Source organism: Pan troglodytes, chromosome 13, assembly GCF_028858775.2.
Source record: "Pan troglodytes isolate AG18354 chromosome 13, NHGRI_mPanTro3-v2.0_pri, whole genome shotgun sequence".
Lineage (NCBI taxonomy): Eukaryota > Metazoa > Chordata > Mammalia > Primates > Hominidae > Pan > Pan troglodytes.
This window is the reverse complement of record NC_072411.2, coordinates 68,262,059-68,283,572: the sequence shown is the minus strand read 5'-3', so window position 1 is coordinate 68,283,572 and position 21,514 is coordinate 68,262,059. Positions and strand designations below refer to the sequence as shown.

At 33.6% G+C, this 21,514-nt stretch overlaps 1 protein-coding gene and 1 long non-coding RNA gene across 9 annotated transcripts in view; one reads left to right on the top strand and one right to left on the bottom strand.

Annotated features, from left to right (window-relative positions):
• The window catches only part of LOC104005249 (uncharacterized), a 145,440-nt gene that overhangs the window by 33,803 nt on the left and 90,123 nt on the right, over window positions 1-21,514 (bottom strand). For 2 of the 3 annotated variants that reach the window (XR_008546809.2, XR_001716065.3), the window contains exons 4-6: window positions 14,382-14,463; window positions 13,151-13,192; window positions 10,623-10,701 (exon numbers count right to left, since the gene is read on the bottom strand). This is a non-coding gene — a long non-coding RNA (uncharacterized LOC104005249). The remainder of the gene's footprint in view (window positions 1-10,622; window positions 10,702-13,150; window positions 13,193-14,381; window positions 14,464-21,514) is intronic. The other variant, XR_002942742.3, reaches the window with a different exon arrangement.
• The window catches only part of SCN9A (sodium voltage-gated channel alpha subunit 9), a 179,526-nt gene that overhangs the window by 113,860 nt on the left and 44,152 nt on the right, over window positions 1-21,514 (top strand). For all 6 annotated transcript variants that reach the window (XM_016949463.4, XM_016949458.4, XM_054679925.2 and 3 more), the window contains 2 exons: window positions 10,650-10,770; window positions 17,168-17,322. In XM_016949463.4, coding sequence (XP_016804952.3) covers window positions 10,650-10,770; window positions 17,168-17,322 — 276 coding nt within the window. The remainder of the gene's footprint in view (window positions 1-10,649; window positions 10,771-17,167; window positions 17,323-21,514) is intronic.

Genomic DNA, 21,514 nt, shown 5'->3' with positions numbered 1-21,514 from the left:
CATTGGGAATCTGATATTGTGCTTCTAATCCACCTTAATGCTGACTGATTAGGTTATAGTCTACCTTGGTAATAATGTGTGATTTTTATATTTTAAGTGTTTAAATTTGTTTCTTCAAAACTATCTTATTCCCTTCTTTATTGAAAAGTAAAACTGATTTTACTTCTAGAATATATTTCTTTCTCAAGACTACATAACCCTTTCCTTTCCATTTATTCAATATTACATGCATATTTTATACATTATAGTATTTCATGTGTATCTGTATATTTATTTTTGCATATATTAATGTGTCTTTTTTTCATGCAAATTATTGATAAATATGACAAACTCATCTAGACCAAATTCAAGTTCTTGTAGCTTCTGCCTGATACATTCATTCTTCTCTAGGTGAAAACCTTGCTGAGGTAACTATGAGGTTCTTAGTGCTACTAAGACTTATCCAGCTCTTCCTGGCTTGTTGATGAAATTGGCAAGTGACTCAGAAATATCACTAAAGTCCAGATCATTGCCTTTAAAGCATCTCCTTTGTCATGACTTATTATGTTATTACAGAAAACTATTAAATCAATTTGGCATAATTTTTTCTACACATCACTTTGCTCTCTTTGAAACTTTGTGTTCTCTCAGGACAATGTATTAAGTAGAATTGATTTATTATTATATTATCTTTCACATTAAGGCTATATTAGAGGCTAGGGAGTACACTTACTGCCACACCAAGGTACACATGTTAAGATCTTAACTATTTGAATAAACCTATTTTACTTAAGGGTACATGGGTAATCCCTATTTTTGTGTGTGTGTGTTATGTTATTTTTGGCTATTTCTGAGTCAGGACTCTGTTTAACTGCATGCAACAGAGACTTAACTACATTGGTATAACTGGATAGAACATTCTGTTTTCATATTTTAAAACATCCACAGATCAGCAGTCCACGTGGCCTCCATGTCCTAGGCTCCATCTCTTCTCCCTTCTGCCAGTCTTCACATGTGTTTTTTCTTCTATATTAATGCCTATGATTAGAGGTGACTGTTCCACCTACAGCTTTATATCCAATACCCATGTAGAGAAAGAAATAGAAAGAAGCAGAAGTAATGACTATCCCACTTGCCTGAGGAAGGGCAAAACTTTCCCAGAGATCGTTATCCAACTTTGGCTTATGTCTTATTGGCAAGAACAGTGTGACATGGCCACCCCTAACAACAAGGTAGCCTGGCTGAGGCAGGACATTTATCTGGGCATATTGCTACCCTGAATAAAATCTGGATTCACTTGGTAAGATACCTTGGAAGGTATTAACAAGGTCAGACATGCTTCTCCAATATTACTACTGCTACTAATTATTATTATTCCTTTATGAAAATGTCAAAAGAATTGAAGGATGGTAATTTTCTATTTTAAGAGATGCAGTTACTAGGCATAATTTGGAATAATATGCATCAATTGTAATGTTATACTTTGAAACATATTGTATAAAATTACCAAAAAACAAAAGTTAATTTTTATTTATTGAATTAGAAAATATATATGAAAATAAGAATATTTTAAGTTAAATAATAAAAAACTAAATATCCAACCATTTTTAATCTGCAAAAACTAGAAATTTCATGTGGCTCAACATAATAAAAAGGCATAAGTAAAATATAAACTTTATTCTACCTGTATAATCTTATTTCTTAATTACATAAATATTATGTTACTGAACACAGATATTTTATTCATTTCTTTTATTTATGCATAGTAGAGAACACATTAAAATTTTCTATGACTCTCTGCCCAGAATTATAATAGGCATAGAGTTTTTCTCTCCTAAATTACACTCATGAAATATTTTTGGCCCCCTAAAAATATTGAGTCCCCCAAAAACCACACTAAAAACTTCATGTACTTCAAAGGTAAAGGGTGATTGATCATTGACAACAAAAAGTATACACTCTAATAGCTTGCACCTTAGGTAAATATACAAAAAATTATAACACAGAACAAAGCAAAGCACAATCCGTAACAGGACACTAAACTAGTCCATTGAGGATGCATTGAGTAAGGGGCTATATCTGGCTGACTTCACATGAAAGGAGGTGGCACTTAGACCAGACCTTAACAGTATGGAGAGAATTTCACTGGGCAGATGTGGTACAGAAGGAAATCTCAGGCAGAGGAACAAGCATTCATATTGTTCACCTGATTCACTCATTCATTCATCTATCCACCCATTCATCTATTCAGTGTTCAGTCCACAAAGTCATTATCTTTGGAGAGACTTAAATATGCTTATTATTATGAAATGTAGTCATTTTGTTGACCTGATAAAAAGTTGTTTCAATATTTGCAGTTCCCAAATTAAATATTTAATGTCCTTTTACTATGTGGTGGTTTTAATTACATTGTTATCAAGACTTTCTCTCTTTAGATTTTTAATCAAAGTTTTAGATTTACGTTCTGCTTATTACTACACTTTAGAAAATATAATAATCTTTTAAAAATGCATTTGACTTTGAAAGATTTAGGGATTAGTTACAGTTATGCTGTTGGGTAAAATTGGCATTTGATTCTATTTTTTATGCATAGATTTTTTTAAAAGTACTCTTCTGTAGAATTGCACTTAGACCATTTCTTTTTTTCAGGTTGTTTCCAAAGAATTTGAAAAACCTTTCCATCTTCATTGGATTTGTTTACATGCCCAAAAACAATGAAATATTTGTCTGACATATTCAAATCAATGTGTCTTATTCTCTATATTTTGATAAATTTGGAAACTTCACTTTTTTGCAATGCTGTTTAAAATGTCAAAATTAATTAAATAAAAATAAGTCAATCAAGAAATGCTAATTTTAGAATATGCTTTTTAAAGCTGCATACTCTTACTGCCACCTCACCCCCTATACTAAGAATCACTTATATTTAAATGTTGCTTGCATTTAAGGAAAAATAGAATGCAAAACATTGCATTAGCACATTATAGTATTTAAATTCAATTTTTAAATAGTAGAGTAGAATTATGTAACTGTTTAATTGATTGTTTTTAAGTCTCTGTTGAATGACATTTAATCTTAGTACTGTGATTCAAATATATTGCTTAATGTTGAGTATATAGCACGTACTTTCAAATATGTAACTAATTTCTACTTACAGGTATATGACTTTAAACATTTTAAAACACAGTTGACTAAACTCTTTCATCATGCTGCATTTCTAAAATTCAGTACCTAACCTTCTTCTCACAGGGGTAATATCAAACTGGATCAATCAAGGATGCAGCTCTGTGCTTTTAACCAGGCAGAGACATATGTCACCACTTTTACACAGGTTACCTAAAAAAATCATACATACGATATTTTTTCAATGTCTTGCATGCTGTTCAGCTACAAAACCTTTCTGCCTGACCCACTGCAAGAAAGTAGAAACATATACAGTTGTTCAATAGATAAAGTGACATCACAGCATGTCACCAGGGCAATTTGATTATTTTTTTGTGATTCTCTTGATGACTTCTTTGATGTAACCTTCATGTGCTTAAGTGATTTCAAGTGCATGATCTGTAGATTTTTATTGAATTGATTATAAAAGTAAAATGCAGAATGTAACAGTAGCCATTGAAGCAACATTTAATTTGAAAACCTCTATCAACTTCCCTTCCTGATTTAATCTACACAAAAATATGGAGAGATGTATATCACATTAAATTGTCACATTTAAATTAAGTAGATCAAAACTCTAAAAAATTGTGGAAGAAGTGTTTCTGACATAAATATAAAATCTCAGAGCAGGAAAAGATCATTGTAATTCTAGCTTTGTATTTAATAATTCTGGTTATGTATTTATGGATAAGCAAATTGAGACTCATGCTTTCTTAGTACACATCTAGAAAGTTGGGGTCAAAGCCAAAGTACCCTGCTTCTAGTATAAACTTTGAATACATTTTGAAATGGTTTTATGCACTGTTAGTTATGGGACTTTATTTTTTTAAATCAACTCAGTAATTAACATTTGATTTTATTTGCTCCTATATAAAATGCATCAGTTAAAAGTTGATAGGCCTTGCCTATGAATGAATAAGTGATAAGTGTTCAAAATGTTTAATTTTATTCCAGAAGTAATATTACTCATTGATAAGAATAAGTTTCTGATTATATACATAATCAGATCAGTCTCTAGAAACTAAGAGGTTTAGATAGAGCATATTATAAATCCTATCTATCAATAACACATAGAACACTTTTACTGAAATTAGATACAGATTAATATGTATTGCCTTATTGAATATTTCTAAAATGTATTAAAATACATACTAAGATATATTTTAATTTTAGCATACTTTGTTGAATGACTGAACTTTAATAGTTCTAGGATGGGGGCAGGAATCTCTGCCAATAAGAATCTTGACTCCTTTTTATAATCTAGTTCATATTTTGAATTTCTCTGTCATTGTTGAGATGTTTGTATTATTGTTATCTATTGTGCAATGATGAAAGCAAAACTTTATCCTGAAATTGACACACCTTAGAGATAATATTGCTAACAGTTTCAAATGAAAAATTAGTTATTTTAGTGTTCCAGTTTATTCGAAGATAATTTTAAAGGTGGCCTAAGTAAAAGATATATTTTTCTATTTCAAATTTGGTGGGGATTTAGAGGCAATATTCTCATAGAAAACTATTTTATTCCAGAATATGGTGAATTTTCTTCAACTAGAGCCTAAATAAGGATGCATATACACCCAATATTATCTATATAGGTATAGATAAAACATATAATTTTTGAGAAAGCTATTTCTAGAAATATATATACATGCATAGACATATAAACATGCATATATATGTTTTGAATTCATAAATTCTTATTACTTTTTTACCAAGCTATTAGAAAAGATGAGGTACATGTTAATGAATGGTCATCCTCTTTAGAAAAAAACTGAATATTCAGTTAAGAATGACTTGAAATATGGCACTTTAGCAAAAGCTGCCTACATAAAGGATATAGTTATTTTATCCATGTAAAATTTCTATTTATATTTTCAATATTAGAAATCCACATGTTTAAAAAGCTAGTAATTATTCCATTCATTAAAATTCACTTTTCCTTGCCCTCCTTCATTGTGGGTAGTATTAGTAGTTAACAGAAATGATTCAGATATCTAGGTAGCTTACTTTGTGTTTGTCATTCTTGTTTGTTTCAAAATTATAGATAATATTTACGAAGCTTGAGTCTGCGTATCTACACTTTGCCTTTATGTTTGCTAAGGTTCCAATCCTTCTTTACCTACTTGTTGCATTTTTTTAAGCTGGCATAAATAGCAAAATTGTTTAAATGTTTGCTTCTAAAGACTTTAAGACACTCTGACTTGACCCACTGTATTCCAGCTGCTTTCTCTGCAAACAGTGTAGCAGTTCTGTGACAGAGCACAGAGAGAGCCCTTGAATATCAATGGCCACTTTACACTCCTAGCTCTTTGCTTCTCTTCTTTTCATTAGAAAGATGCTTCAAGATGATACTATAGGACCTGGCTGAGAAATCTGTAGCCAGTCTAGCCTTCTTACATGGCCAACTGTTGTTGCTTTTATATGATTTCTTTATATTCATATCTTATCATTCAGTCACGTAAGTTTTCATGTTATTGGATAGAAAGTGCCCTAGGTAGAAGATTCTGAGAAAAAGAAGAGGTCTCCGTGAAATCACTGGTTTTATTCTGAATTTCTCTGGTGGTGGCTGAGATTTGACCTCATTATTTCACCAACAGAATACTATATATCATGTTGACCTTGTGATGGAACTGTGTGTTTCACGCTGAATAAGTAGCTATTCCTCCCAGAGCCTACACAATATTTCTCTGCTAGCAATAGACAAAGAAAAATAGGAAAGGAAAAAAATTGGTTTTCTTGCCCTTTTTTTTAAAAAAAGAGCTAAAGTTTTAGTTGCCCATAATTAGAATGTGAGCCCAGAATTTATTGCAACTAGTTAATAAACTGACAATTTTCTGCTAAATTAGTGGAAGTAACATTAAAACTTAGACAACAGAAGAAAATACAGTTGAGTTTTCCACTGATCAATAATATCTGGAGTATTTTTAAATTATTTCCATTTTTTTCCTGAAATTCCTGAGCTTCAGTGATTTTTTAACTTGAGGCATTACCTTTTAAAAAGAATCTTGAGAAATTTCATATAAAAAAAAAAAGATTGTAGAGACCTCAAGGGGCCCAGAAATCTAAATCATGTTAAGAAATGTGATTACACTCAAGATGAAAATCACAAATAGTAATATCAATAATATTAATGACCTCCAATTTTAAAAACTCTATAAGAGGATAATGTTCACATTTCTCCAGAAGGAAAAAAATAAAGGCCCTGAATGATTGCAAGAGAGAAGAAAGGTTATTTTGGTTCTACACCAGAAGAGAGTATTTAAACATCTAGTTGTCCTGTAACATAATGGGAAACTTGGAAAATATTGGACTCTTATGCCACATAGTAACTATGTGTGGATTTCTTCTCAAAGGATCCTTTGATCCTTTAATTGAAATTTACTATTTTACTCCTTAATGATTCAAGAACACAATTATAGATATTGACTGTAAAACTACACAGTTAAATTAAAAGATGGATAATAGTAACTTGAAACTAATTTTAAAATGTCTTTCTTGCTTATTAACAGATAATGGAGCTTAGTTTACCACTGTCTGCCATAATTTTTCTTCTCTTTTATACCCATCTCCTCCTTTTGATTTGCTTCTCTCAACTTTCTTACTGTCTTTTGTGAGTATTTTAAGGCTCAGGTGAAATAACCATTCTAGGCTCTGCTCCTTGAAGAATATCTTTTTTTTGTTGTGTGAAGCAAACAGTTTATAGTATGTACTTAAAATGTAACATTTTTCAGTTCTTTTCAGCATCAATCATTCTCTTTGAGTAAGGTTTTTGTTGAGTTCTGTGTTTTGTACAGTGCTGCTGTGTTTGATAGTTTCTTCTTTTGAGCGTTAGATTATCAAGTCATTAGACACTCCTAACTCACACCTCTTGGAAAAATAAATAACTAACTAGCATTAACCACCATCCATGATAGCATGAAATAGGCTTACATCGTTAATGTTTATCTTAGGAAATGCCAGTGATAAATTTGTAAGTGAACAACTTAGGACATGTTCTAATATGATACATATATTTAACACAATTTCTACTCAAGCAGTATGGTAGAAAACACAGCTTCAAGGCAATCAAAGGGAAAACCATGAAGAATAATAAAGCTTTTAATTTGGACATATTTTCAGTAATTGAAAAGGAGCATGTTAAATAGCTACATAAGTTTACAATCAAGATAAGGATTGTTTCACAGCTATAGTGTTGTATGGATGCACACTGAAAAATATGGAAAGATATGTCTCTCTCTCTCTCTCTCTCTCTCTCTCTCTCCTCTCCTCTCTCTCTTTTTCTCTCTCTCGATTACCTCAAGGGGGTTGAATCAAGGAGATAGTGGAGGGAACTTTTATTTTGCACTGTAAATACTATTATACATTTAAAATGTTTGAGTCAACTATATCACTTTCATATTTTTAAAACACTTTTAGAAGGCACTTACAGTCAATATCATATTATTCAATAAAAAGGCAGGAATGCTAATTATGGTACACTTCTGATTCCTAATACTAGTGAGTCCACCTTCTTGATCCTATGCTTATATTTATATTTACTTTATTTATAGCTAGACTGCCAATGATAAAAAAAATTGATACTTCCTTTTTATTAGAAATCAAATCCATGTGAAAATTACAGAAGGTCCTATTTATAATAGCAAAATAAATTTCTTTCATACTAAAGCATTTATTTCACTTCTCTAATATAGTCATTCTTTCATTTCCAAAATTACATGGAAAACTAAACAGATGATTGAGTTTAAAGAAATGAAGATAATATAGAAATTAATCATATAAAATAATACAAATAATTGATATGATCTTCCTTGTATAGTAAAAAACATATATTCAAAGTACTTAAATATGGTGATGCCTACTGTGAGAATTCAATATATTTCACCGCAGGAAAAAAAAACTTTATTATATATATCAGCCCTTCTATATAAAGGTATTCTCTTAGAAATCTGCTAAAGAAGCTTATACTGTAGCAAGTATAGATTTCAAAGGCTGAATTGACTAGAACTGTCTATATTGCTAAAGCATGCTTATAAACATTTAATTTTATATACAGTATGGAAATAGTTACTGTTTGAATACTTAATGCATTCCCAAGAAAACATTGAATGTCTAAGAATCTATTAGCCATAATAATTTGTCTGTAAATACAAATTAATTAATAATAGTTCATGTTAAATATTTTGATAATTTCTGTCCCATTGAACAATAATATTGAATAACTTTAATTTATGATGTAAAATTCTGTGCCAAGCTGAATTCAATTGACCATTAAAAAAACATAAAACCTGCATATGAAAAAAAGTTTCAACAACAAGATACACTATATAAAATCACGTGAATTTTTACTTGCTCATAATCTAATTTGGCATAAATCTTTGTTAATGCTCTCTTAAACAGTGAGAAAACCAATTATTGATGTTTGAAGATGCTTTCATGAATTTAGCTAAAGTCAGAATTCTGCAAATAAGAATCATTTTATTTAAAAGTTGTTACCAGCTCAGAGAAAAACCATTATAACTATTTCCTATTGTTAATATTGTGTCTAATAGCAGGGGGGTGCTTTGTATTCTTTCTATCAGCAATTCCTCTCACTGCTTTACCTCAAAACCCAGGCCAATAATTCTTTTTTCAGAAATGAAGGGCCTGGTCTTAACTTCACAGAATAATAGGGCCTTGTCTTTCACTTCTCTGGTGATAGTTCACGTGCAGCCAAGAGGTCAGGAATTGAAGCCATTAAAACTGTAGTCTTCTAAATATGGTACTTTGGATTTTGTGGCAATTGGCACAAAATACATAGTAGTAATTATAAGTTTATCCAACATCGTTTCCTGGATTAATCTGTACTTTAAAACTTATATATTTTAAAACTCATTCTATAGTTTATATTTTAAAGCCTATTCTATAGTTTTATAGAATATTCAGTTATAATTAATTTCTATTTTCTTATTTTAAATTAAACTAATTTAGATGATTTCAATCAGTTTAAATAACATGTTTTTGTGTGAAATTTTGTACTGATACTTTCATAACTGATACTATTATCAAACTTCTGGACCTGGTGGGAATAATGCCTCTAGGCCAACATAGATTGGAGGAGTTCTCTTAATAGGTTATTCATAGTTATTTACTCCAGTTGTAAGAAAGACATTGTCTGCTTACATGATTCCTTATGTACAATACTTTATCAATGCCATTTTTATGATGTTGTATACTAGGTGATAATAATAGCATTGAGAATTTAATGTGGTACCCATCAAGAATACTTCTAGCTTCCAAGTCAATCTCTAAAAATCAAACCTTTAGATTGGGCTATCATATTAATACAAATTCATAGATTGAGAATCAATTTATCTGAAATAAGTATTTTATTATTTTTAGCACTTGCACTTGCTTGAACTACTCTAAAAAAGATAAAGTTGTAACTTAATAAGAGAATTGTGTTGTAGTAACTAGTAGCTTTCAATATTCACATGTCATTTAGCAAATGAGAATGAAAAATTAACTCTTCCATTGATATGCTGCTTTACTCCTTTATAAAACAATATTTGGGAAATTTGACAGAGTTTTGCTACAGTTGCTGTATGTACTTTTTGTAAAGATTTCTTCGTGTGTGTGTGTGTATGTGTAAACATCATGGTTACTCATAAAGCTCTGGGTGGGAAAAACCTATTTGCGTTATGATCACTTATATGATCATAATGACAATGAATTCATTACTCCATGTGTAAGTCTGCCATGTTTAATTTTCTTCTATCTTTGGTTCAGAGTTTGCATGTGGTGCTTACTTTAGTAGCCACTTTCTTGATGTTATAAATAATACTGTTTGATCTTTTCTACTATATACTAAAATGTTATATAAAAAATGGGTGGTGTTGGTATGGTCATTGGCATTTTGATTTCAAAACCATATTTGATTTTGTGGTCTTGATCAAAGAACTTCTATCTATATCATCCTGCTATACATATTTAAATCCAAGAGATAATAAAAAATACATTTGGACTTTATCTTGCACTCATCTTTTTAAAAAATTTTAACTATCAATAAGTTTTTTGCCAACTATTTGATCTGAGCTTTCAGTGATCAGGCATTAGTAATTTGACACGTGTATTATATTGCAAATAGGGTATAGGTTGTCCTCAAATAATGATTGTCATTGTCCATAAATTTATATTAAAAATTTAAAAAATAAGATGTGGCCAATACTTTCCAAAAGTGATAGTTAACATCAATATATTACCTTATCTAATTTTGGCCACGTACTTGTTAGTCTAATAAACATAATAAAGTTTATTATTTTACAGGATGGTGTAGATAGAAAGATCAAGTATAGATACATTTAAGGTTACTTGACCTCAATATGTGTTTATACATTTTTTATGGCCATCATACTATTAATCTTTTTTCATAATACTTTGCATGAGTCTGATTATTAAATAAGGCTTAAATATCAGATTTGAATGAACTCTAAATGAACTACCTGGTGGGGTGGTGAATTCCTTTCTAGAGATTAAACCAGTCAAGCTCCTCAGAGTGCAGCACAGTTGATAACCCTTTGCCTGGAGAAGGAGAAGAAGCAGAGGCTGAACCTATGAATTCCGATGAGCCAGAGGCCTGTTTCACAGATGGTAAGACAAAAATTGAGACCTTGGTTAGCATTCCTTAATTAGTGTTTTGGGGTTTGTTTTAATGCCTAATACTTACCAGAGGTTGTCGGTAAGTCAGAAGACTCCATTCCATGCTGAGTCAGCTATAGCTGTATGATGATTAAGGGCAAGTCACTAGAGCTCTCTAAGCTTGAGTTGCCACATCTATGGCACTTGACTAACAGTAATTTCCTATCACTGTATGTTAGACTGTAGGCATGCTACTACTTCTTATCTTAGAGCCTTAATTCGTATTCCCAAATCAATGGAACCACCAGAATACAAGTTAATGAAAGAGTTTGTACTTTGGTCCTTTTAATCAAAAATGGAATCTACTCACTAACTCTCAGAAAACTGTTTGATACTGTTGACTACAGTCTCTCTCAAAATTCTTCCTTTCCTTAGTTTCAGAGGCCATAGTCTACCTTTGGTCTTTTATTTGTCTTAGAGTTCTGAGTTCCTCTCTCTATTTCTTTAATGAGTATTTTTTCTGCATATCCTGTAAATAATGATTTCTCCCCACATGTTCAATCTTCAGTTATCTTTTCTTATTCTGGAGCTCTGAGGTGTTTCATGCATGCCTGTGGCTTGAAAAGCCATTTCTGTGCTATTGACTCTTAACATCAATGTCTTTACCTCTGACCTCACTCTTGAGTCCCAGACCTGCTTACAATTCCCCATTTGTCATCACCATCTGTTGTTTGTAAAACATTCCAAGTTTAATAAGTTTTTTTTTTGAAAAGCAAAAACAAAAACAAAACTTTAGTATGGTTTACAGCTTCCTCCAGTCTTTATCAGTAACTTCATGATCTACCTTACCCTCAAGCTAAAGACTTTGAGAGACCCTTAAAGTTTTCCTTGCTAGTCACAAGTTCATCAGGAACTCTGGAGATAGGGCCCAAGCCCTTAAGAGGATTTGCATGCACACTAAAATGTGAGAATCCTTGGCCTCTAGGGTAAAGTCTGAAGTCCTTAACTTGACATGTAAAGTTCTTTACATTTGGCCTTAGTCTCTTGTTTTGTAACAGTACCTCCTTCTACTCCTGTATGCTTTCTGATATGCTGAATTTCTTACTACTTCTGGAATTTGCCAGGGATAATGCAGTATTGTCTGAACAAGTATTGTATCATCTAGGTAAAAATAGAAGCCCAGAGTAGGGCTGCAATGTAATACAGTAATACAAAGTTCAAACTTTGGAGCCTGATAAACATATGTTCTAATTTGCCGACTTATTATCTGCCTGTGAGAACTTGTGCACAATTTAAAATCTTGTTCTTCAGATATCTCATCTGTAAAATGGGGATATCAGCATCCACATCACAGCGATGCTAAGTGGATCAAATAAGATAATGATTATAAACTTACTAGCACAGTGCCTATCTTCCTTCTTCTACTTTTCTTGTTCTTCAAGGATTCTGTTAACAATCTTATACAGAAGCTATGATAACACAGATGCTAATGACTTATCTAGTCATGGGCTTACCCTCAGCATTAGTATTTTTTGAAAAATCTTTGACTTGCTTTCAGTGTCCAAGATTTTCTCAACTGGTCTCTTATAACATTCATGCATTAAGCAAAATGATTGGAAAATAAAGACATCAGCAAACTACAAAGAGTGCATGGATTTTCTTTAAATACACACCAAATATCATTTTATGTAAGGAGCAAAGGTGTACGACATCCAGTCAATATAAATTTTGTGCTTGCTGAAATTAGTGCTATAAGCAAATGCAGAGTTTCCTTTAAAAGTGTCCATGTTACAGGGATTTAAGAATTTCATCAACATGTATGGCCTGCTCCTCAAGAAATTTATTAGCAGTATATAGACTTAAATTTGTACTGATGCTACCAAGATTTTCCCTATTCATTTTATGAATGATCATGACTTAAAATTCTAGGATAACTAGAAAGAAGTTGGGCTTATCAATCAACTTAAAGTTTCAAACCAAAAAATGACTTCAAAAAACTTAAACTCTTACAGAAAGTATTAATACTATGCTATTTCAGACTGTAGGTGCTGTTATAATAAGATATAATACAAAGTTTTTTTAATCCTATAAACATCAATGAAAATACTTTTGTGAATACTCTGAGATTATTCATTGCTTCCAAACTGAGGCCAGTATAGAAAAAATATTATGGAAACACATTTTCCAATGAACCTGGGCTTGGACCATTGAAATTTACTGAGGGAGCATATATCTCTGAGTCACATCCCTTTTATGTGCTCCAGTAGAGACTTCATACAGTCTCTGGATCTGTAGCCTAATAAATTCAGTGAAGCAGCCAATTTGCTTAGCCTTTCAACCATGTATTCACATAATCATTCTTTATTCCAGTAAACAAATAATTATTAAATACCTGTGTGCCAGGTCCAGTTCCAGGCACTGGAGGGAGATGGAGCTGTGAACAAAACAATACCCCTTGCTGAAGAAACATATCAAGATGTAGCAGGTCAGATAAGTGAAAAGTGCTATGGAGAAGGTATATGGAAAAGAGGAATACCAAGAGTGAGGGGGAAGAACTTACTAGCACATAAATATGCTATCAATGAATGATTGGTCAGAGAAAGCCTGCCTATAAAGGTGGCGTTTCTTCTGTGACGTAAAGAAAATTGAAGGGGGCCGTGCAAATATGAAGAACTTACTAGCACATAAATATGCTATCAATGAATGATTGGTCAGAGAAAGCCTGCCTATAAAGGTGGCGTTTCTTCTGTGACGTAAAGAAAATTGAAGGGGGCCGTGCAAATATGTGGAGGAAAAGTATTTTAGGCAGAGTAATGAAGGCACATGCCCCAAGGTGAGGATATGCATAACATTTGGGAAAAACCAAGGGGCCAAAATAGATGGAGAATAATGAGAGATGGGAAGAGTATTAAAAGTTAAGGTCAGAGGCTGGGTGAAGTGGCTCACACCTATAATTCCAGTACTTTGGGAGGCCGAGGTGGGCGATCACTTGAGGCCAGGAGTTCAAGACCAGCCTGGCCAACGTAGCGAAACCCCATTTTTACTGAAAATGAAAAAAAAAATTAATTGATCTTGGTGGTACATGCCTATAATCCCAGCTACTTGTGAGGCTGAGGCACGAGAATTACTTGAATCCAGGAGGCAGAGGTTGCAGTGAGCCAAGATTGTGCCACTGCACTCCAGCCTGGACGACAGAGGAAGACTCTGTCTCCAACAAACAAACAAACAAATAAAACAAATGACATTATTTTTAAAAAGTGTAGATCAGAGATGTAGTAGAGGTCAGATTATAAGACATTTGAAGAACATTATAAGGATGTGATTTTAAAATCTCACAATGTGCAATCTTAAGAGTGGAAGGGCGAAGAGCAATGGCAGAAGCTGGAAGATTTCTTGGAGTTTCTGCATAAATCCGGGTGAGAGGTGATGGGAGCTTAGACTAGTATGGTAGAGTTTTGTATAGTGAGGGTGTGACATGCTGAGTATATTTTGAAGTTAGAGCTGAAGGGATTTGTTGATGGATTGAACATGGGGTGCTTAAAAACTGGAAATGCATAGTTTCCACATGAAGACTGAGAAGCATGGGCTTGTCAGAATGAAGAATCATGAACATGTTTACTTACAAGTTGGTAATTGGTCTACAAGAGCTGGGCTAGAATCAATGCCAGTTCAGAGCAATGTTTCACCTCCAGAGATCTCTGTTACCTGAAAGGTAACAGAAAAAATTAAATGAAGTATGAAAAACAACTAAATCCAAGTAGCATGTTTTTACTGAAGATAAATGTTAAAATGATTTTGTTGTTCATAGTCTCACATTTGTTGATTCATTTCAGCTTCATAATTACCACTTTACTAATGTATTTCATTGATTGCATCTGGTTCCTCTTATTCACCTTTTCTCTCCTTCTTATGCAAGGTTGTTCCTTAGCTCTGTGTCTATTACTTTGTATTTGAAGACTTCAGACTGCTTCCTTATATCTTGTCCTGTTCTTTACTATCCTTAGTTCTACATGACTTGGCAACCTATATAATTATGAACATGACATGACTCTTTGGGTCTATGTGGTTTTATATTGTGCTGCTTTTAGATTATCAAATTAGTAAATTACATAATCAGGATTAGAGTTAGTGAAAAATAACCTTTTTCACAAGGTCAAGAGATCGAGACCATCCTGGCTAACATGGTGAAACCCCATTTCTACTAAAAATACAAAAATTAGCTGAGCCTGGTGGTGAGCGCCTGTAGTCCCAGCTACTCAAGAGGCTGAGGCAGGAGAATCGCTTGAACCCAGGAGGCAGAGGTTGCAGTGAGCTGAGATCCTGCTACTGCACTCCAGCCTGGCAACAAAGTGAGACTGTCTCAAAAAATAATTATGGTAATAATAGTAATGTATTTTTCTGTTAACTTGGTAGGAGAAGCCAAATCATCTTCATTTCAAAATGTTTTGTATTCACCCCCTTCCTATAAAATAACTAATAATTAATTCTAACTTTAGTAACACAATAACCAACTCCTTTGTGACTTTTATTTTTTCTTTCTTTTGGAAAGATAATGTTAACAAATATTTGTTTTAGTTATATTAGATGTTGAGAAATGGTGAGAAAAGCTTGTTTTCATAATCAATTTTTAAATTAATTATATTGATCATGCTGTTATGGTTTTTAATGAATATTCTGTCTTTTGAAGTGGTCAATGGTTTCTTTTTTCTTTCCTTTCCTTTTTTTTTTTTTTTTTTTTTGAGAGCTTTGGTTTAACATGATGAAACTCAGCATAGACTTTATGTAATGCACCATGAGAGCACATTAGTGAAACCACCCAAAAGAAATAGCATTTACTCACTGGGACCCATTAAAATGTTTGAGAGATTCTCTGTTATGTTTACATTTAATTAATAGTCCTTTTAAAGAGAAGGTGTGATAACATTGCTAACCAGCTTGGTTGGAAATCTCTTGGGATATACCTTTGCACAAAAACCAGACAGGCGCTCCATCACTCTTGCCTCAAAATAAGAGAAAGAAACTCTCTGAGGTGTAATAAACCCTGAGGGCAATATTTATGAAACTTCATTTCAGATTGAAAGTTTACTAACTTTTCTAATTAGGATTTTTAGTGTTTTTATTTCCTCAATCATAAGAATAATGTTTCCCTTCAATTTTAAGATTGACAAAAGTAAATCCCAGAAAGCAAAATCTTCTTAACCAAAGGGATAATTTTCTTATCCAATAATTTTCCCCTGAGAAAGATAAATTCTTTCTTATATGTGATCATTGTTTTTAAGTTTAAGACAAATTCTAAAGCACTAAGTTAATATTAAAAAATTCATCTCATTTTTTTCACTCTCTCTGGTATTTTTATTTTCCCTGAAAAAGATTAACTTAGAGTTAATTTTTGACCCTACCCTTTTACTCTGTTTTTATATCATTTTATCGAATGTTCTCTCTTAACTAAATGCATGTAGATAATAATTATTTAAGTATAGGATGATAAATAATTTCAGATCTGAGATCATGTTCACTGTAATTAACATTGTATAAATGAAGCTATGTGTAGATTTTCCATTCACCTTTTTTTTTCTTTTTCATCCAATGTTTATGTAAAGTATAGAATTCACAGAGATGTAACCTTTCAAATTATGACTAACTGCTTAGAAGATTATATAACTCTTTTTGGGGAATCAAGTCTTTTAAAAATCAACTATAAATGACCTATTAAGCCAAGTAGAGGACTATGATGAGTACTGTAAGCACAAAAAGCAAGCATTACAGACTCAGTTTGAGTTTTCTGGGAACTTAGAAACTTCCAGAGAGAAAAAACAGGAACACATAAAATATACATGATAACAAAAACACCAGAGACATAGGGGGAGAGGGAAACACCTTGTTTGCTGTATTTCTATAGAGCTGGAAATTAAAGTGCTAGAAAATAACCTCATATCAACTGGATCAATGCACTAATTAGACTTCAGAAACATGAAAAGATCCATTACAAAACATTTTCTACCAGGTGCATCTTGTCAAGAGGATTCTAGTTTTGTTGTTTTAGAACATACAACTTATGATTATCTGAAGTTGTTACTTGAAAAGCTCAATACTTGTTAATGAATTATATTGTTTTACAGAAAAGGAAATCAATCTTTTAGAAATATCTAAAATTCAAACTTCTGAAACAGGTATCAAAAAAGTGCTGCCCATTCTTACTTTCCCACCTCCTGCCTTCATCTAAAATGAGGTTTTTCATCTAAAATTTTATGAGGAAGAATTCATTGTAGTTACTTTTTAAAGAGTCTCTCTTTTCTTCAGAGTAATTCTAGTTGCTTTAATAAACTTTAAATTGATTACAATTTTTCAATGTTTCAATCATTTATTTATTCTGAATATCAAGATTTAACATGCATGTCTTTCTTGTCAGGTTGTGTACGGAGGTTCTCATGCTGCCAAGTTAACATAGAGTCAGGGAAAGGAAAAATCTGGTGGAACATCAGGAAAACCTGCTACAAGATTGTTGAACACAGTTGGTTTGAAAGCTTCATTGTCCTCATGATCCTGCTCAGCAGTGGTGCCCTGGTAAATGATCTGACACCTAAGTCAATATATTGATTAAGTCAATATTCTTTAAAATGAGCTAAAAGATAAAAATATCATGGCAAGTTGTTTTACCTAGAATTAATCCCTATGATTAGTGCCAATGACAAAATTTTACTTGAGCTCATAAATAGTTACTGAGCACTCCTACATGCCAGGCATTATCCTTGCTGCCCTGAATGCTGTTGTCCAAAGGACCACCCGGATGGCTATAATAGAAAAGAGAATTTTACTGGCAATATCAGTTTGCAAAACAGGGAGAGAGTCTGTGGCATAAACTGAAAGCACTTTCCCTGTAGAACAAAGAGAGAAGGTTAGAGGTTTTATTAAAATGGGAAAATGTTATATATTGCTCTTTGAGAAAGTTCATTGGCCCTAGTAAGGATCTGGGGAACTGGTAAGCTCCAACTGGTGAGCAACAGTCGTTGGCACAATTAGTCCTAGAGTGTAACAGGTTTCCTCAGAAGCTATAGATAAAACTAATTTCAAGTTACAACAAGCAGCTTCAACAGTCAGTCTTGCAGAGAATTACAATTCTTGGAGTAATGTTTTGTACCCTGAGAGCTTTTCCCCCTGCCTTCTTGACTCTTAGTTGACTGTTAGTTGAGTAGGACAAGAACTACACAATTTGTATGATCAACTTTCACAATGCAAAGATAAATGAGATCCAGGTACTGTTTATTCTTAAGGAGCTAAGAGCAATGGAGAAGAGAAGAATACAAATGAGTAACTGTAGAGCTTGGATGTGTTTGTAAGCGAAGTGTAAATGTGACAAAGTTCTGTAGCAAGGAGAACAACTGTCTGCTTGCAATTTCAGAAACGTAAATGGTGCTTTTCAGGGTCTAAAAAGACGAATAGGAATTTTCTAGTTAGGCAAGGCAGGCTGAGGGGAACAAGTATACAATCGTAAGGAGGCATAAAACAGCATCAGATATTCAGGAAATTAAAAACTGCTGAACTGCAAGTGTGGTGGGAAGAAGAACAAGTACAGGTGGCCAGAGATACTATGAGAAAGCAAGGTCAGCTTGTGAAGCATCTTGTGTGTTATAAAAAGGGAAAACAGATGGTAGTTTTAGGATAAAAGTAGGACAAGTTTCTCATTCTTGTACACATACAAGCAGCTTCCATGAGAGTTGAAAGAGATCTAGTAGAATTACAAGCTTCCTGAACCTTTTTCTTAATTGTCATTTTTCCTGCTGACGCTGACAGAGATGAGCCATTAGAAGCCATTAGGAGCCCAGATCTAGCTAGATATACCACTGGAAGTTTCATTATACTAAAAATAGAATACTCAAGAACTTTGTAACTTGCCTCATAGACAGTCTTCATGAGTTTGGACTTTGATTTTACTGTACTTATAGGTTGACCTGATACTGTTTCATGGATGCTGGCAGAAGATATGAGGTGCTTGGGTCAGAGATAAAGGACTTTGTTACTTATGCGTGGAAAGTAGCATGAGTTTCAACATGTTTCTGTTGGTTCCCCCTTTACCCAGGTCTCATGGGGGCATTATATGAGCCTGAATGAGTGTGTACACATATAGTGGATTGATGTCACAGCTGAGGAACACTGAGCTTAGGGAATGCATCCTTTTATACCAAGCAACATAAGCAACCCTGCTCTTTGTCCCAGAGACCCTACCTCATGTCTCAAGGTTGCTCACTGCAAACACAACTCTGAGGAATGTCCTAGGTAAGGAGCCGGCAGAGCCTGGCATTCTTGGCACACTCCCCAACAACCTGCAGGGACCCACTGTGGCTTTCCTTTCCTATCAAGTCTCAACTCTCAGAAACAGAAAATGTGATCAGAAAAGCTCTATTTTCCTTACCTGGAGTCATCCAAGTAGAAATCTTGATAGTGTCTACCATACAATGTATTCCTAGTAACTAAGGAAGTTTATCCCATGCTGACTCACATATGTGACTGAGAATTTCAGAGAGGAGATTACAAAAAAATTAAAGTTTGGAGTAATTCCTTGTTCAAAATGTCTAAAACAGAGGAAGACATTTGGGGAGGGCACTCTCAAAACTGTATTTTAAATAAATCATATGAGGAAGAAAAGGGAAAGATATTTCAAGAAGCTGGTGTTTGTACTTAGAGAGGTTGCCAATTAAACTAGATTTTTTAAAAGTATAGCAAACCCCCATGACACGTGTTTACCTATGTAACAAACCTTCACATGTACCCTCAAACCTAAAATAAAAGTTAAAAAGAAGTAATAGCTCTCATTTAGCTTATACTTATTGTGTTTCAGAATCTTCTTTTAGATTTTCTCATTTAATTTTCAAACAACCCTGTGAGATTATGGTATTTTGCTTATGTTACCAATGATGAAGCTGGGTACAGTTTTAAAAGTTGCTTAATGTCCCAAAGCTAGTAAATGACAGAGCTATCACTGAATTGACATCTAAAGTCAAAGTCACCATATCTTTTCACTGTGTTGTGGCTCCTCAGAAAGAAGAGTATACACAAAGCAGAAATAAATGAGTGGTAACTGAATTTAGTAACAGTAAAGCGTAAGTCCTAAATCAGATAGAGCTCACATAAGGTCATTCTTGCCTCCTTGCTCCTACATCCACAAAATTGGTTCTGGAAGCTAGAACCCCTGTGGGCTGAATTCTAATTCCTGTTCTGGGACCAGTCAGAGAGAGGTTCTCATCATCAAGACTTCCTGCGGCTCTGCTCTGACCCTGTACACCAGTTCTAGAAACAGGCTTCGTTTTCCTTGTGACTAAGCCCCTTCCTTGTCTTTGTATTTCAAGGACTGAGTCATTGCCATAGTTTTGGTTTAGATGGCTTGCCTGATTCCTCCAGAATTTGGGGGTGGAGTGGAGAGGAGGAAAATCCTGAGGGCTAGAAGCCTCCCTCTGCACTTCAATTCCATTGAATTTCAGAACCTCTGCCAACTGCTGGGACCTTCTTTTTGCATCTTAGTAGGTCCATTCAGTCTTTCTGCCCCAACTTGTCTCTTTTCTTCAATATTGATACCAACAGTTTCCCAAAACTGCTAAGGATAATTTTAGAGTATTGATAGCAGAACGTAGAATAAGAAGAATCTGAATGGCACAAGTTCATGACTGTAGACAGGTAATAAATATAATATTAACCACGAAGGATACAGGTCTTTGACTTTCATTTTATCCAACAGGGTTAATAGTGTTTCGATCTGAAAGAGAAAGTCCTAACTCTTTAGACCTGTTGAGATCAGCAATCATTTTCAGTGTCTCAATGAGCCTTTTTTTTTTTTTTTTTTTCCTAACAGAGTCTTGCTCTGTCGCCCAGGCTGGAGTGCAGTGGCATGATCTTGGCTCACTGCAACAATAAGCCCAATTTTTCAGTCCATTCAAATTCTTTGTCAAGGGACATGTGGCTGAAGTCTAAAGTCAAGGTCACCCTGTCCTTTCACTGTGTTGTGGCTCCTCAGACAGAAGAGCATACACAAAATAGGAGTAAATGAGTGATAACCAAAATTAGTAACAGTAAAGTGTAAGCCCTACATTAGATAGAGCTCACCTAATGTTGTCACATAATATTGTTGTGTGTCACTTATTAAAATTTCTTGGAAAGCATAGGAAGCACCGCATTAATGGAGAGAATAGAACAGTGATTTTTAAAGCTGAAGCTTTGAAGGGTAATATATGGATGAATAGTCAAAGGAAAAAGCATCCTCTGTGTTCTATAGGCCTATTAAGCTACTGCAGTCATTCATTTAGCAAATCTTTCCTTTCCTGCTGCTGTTATTAACATGGTGCTAGGCACTGGGATGCACAAGCATTTGAGAGCTGAAAGACAGGCTCCACATCCTACTGGTGGGGAGAAAGGGGAGTGTAGGATGTGAAAAGTTTATAACAGTGGCTGGCCATGGGATCATGTCTTAAATTGCTAGGACTTATCCAATTTTAATGGAGAAAGAGGAGGAATCAGATGGAGGTGGAAATGATCAGGTGTCAGAGATCATGAGTCTTTTTGTGGATTATAAGTAACTTCATTCTTTTGCACTTTCTCTTGACCTCTGAAGACCAGCAGCAACACTGGTGAGAAGGCTAGAACTAACTGTTATATGATAACTGTAAACCAGAAAAAATGTCAGCTGGCCCATGTCAATATTATGTTTCAGCGGTCTTAGCATTAGAATTGTATTTTTCCTGTTTTTTTTAATGAATCATAAAGCTTA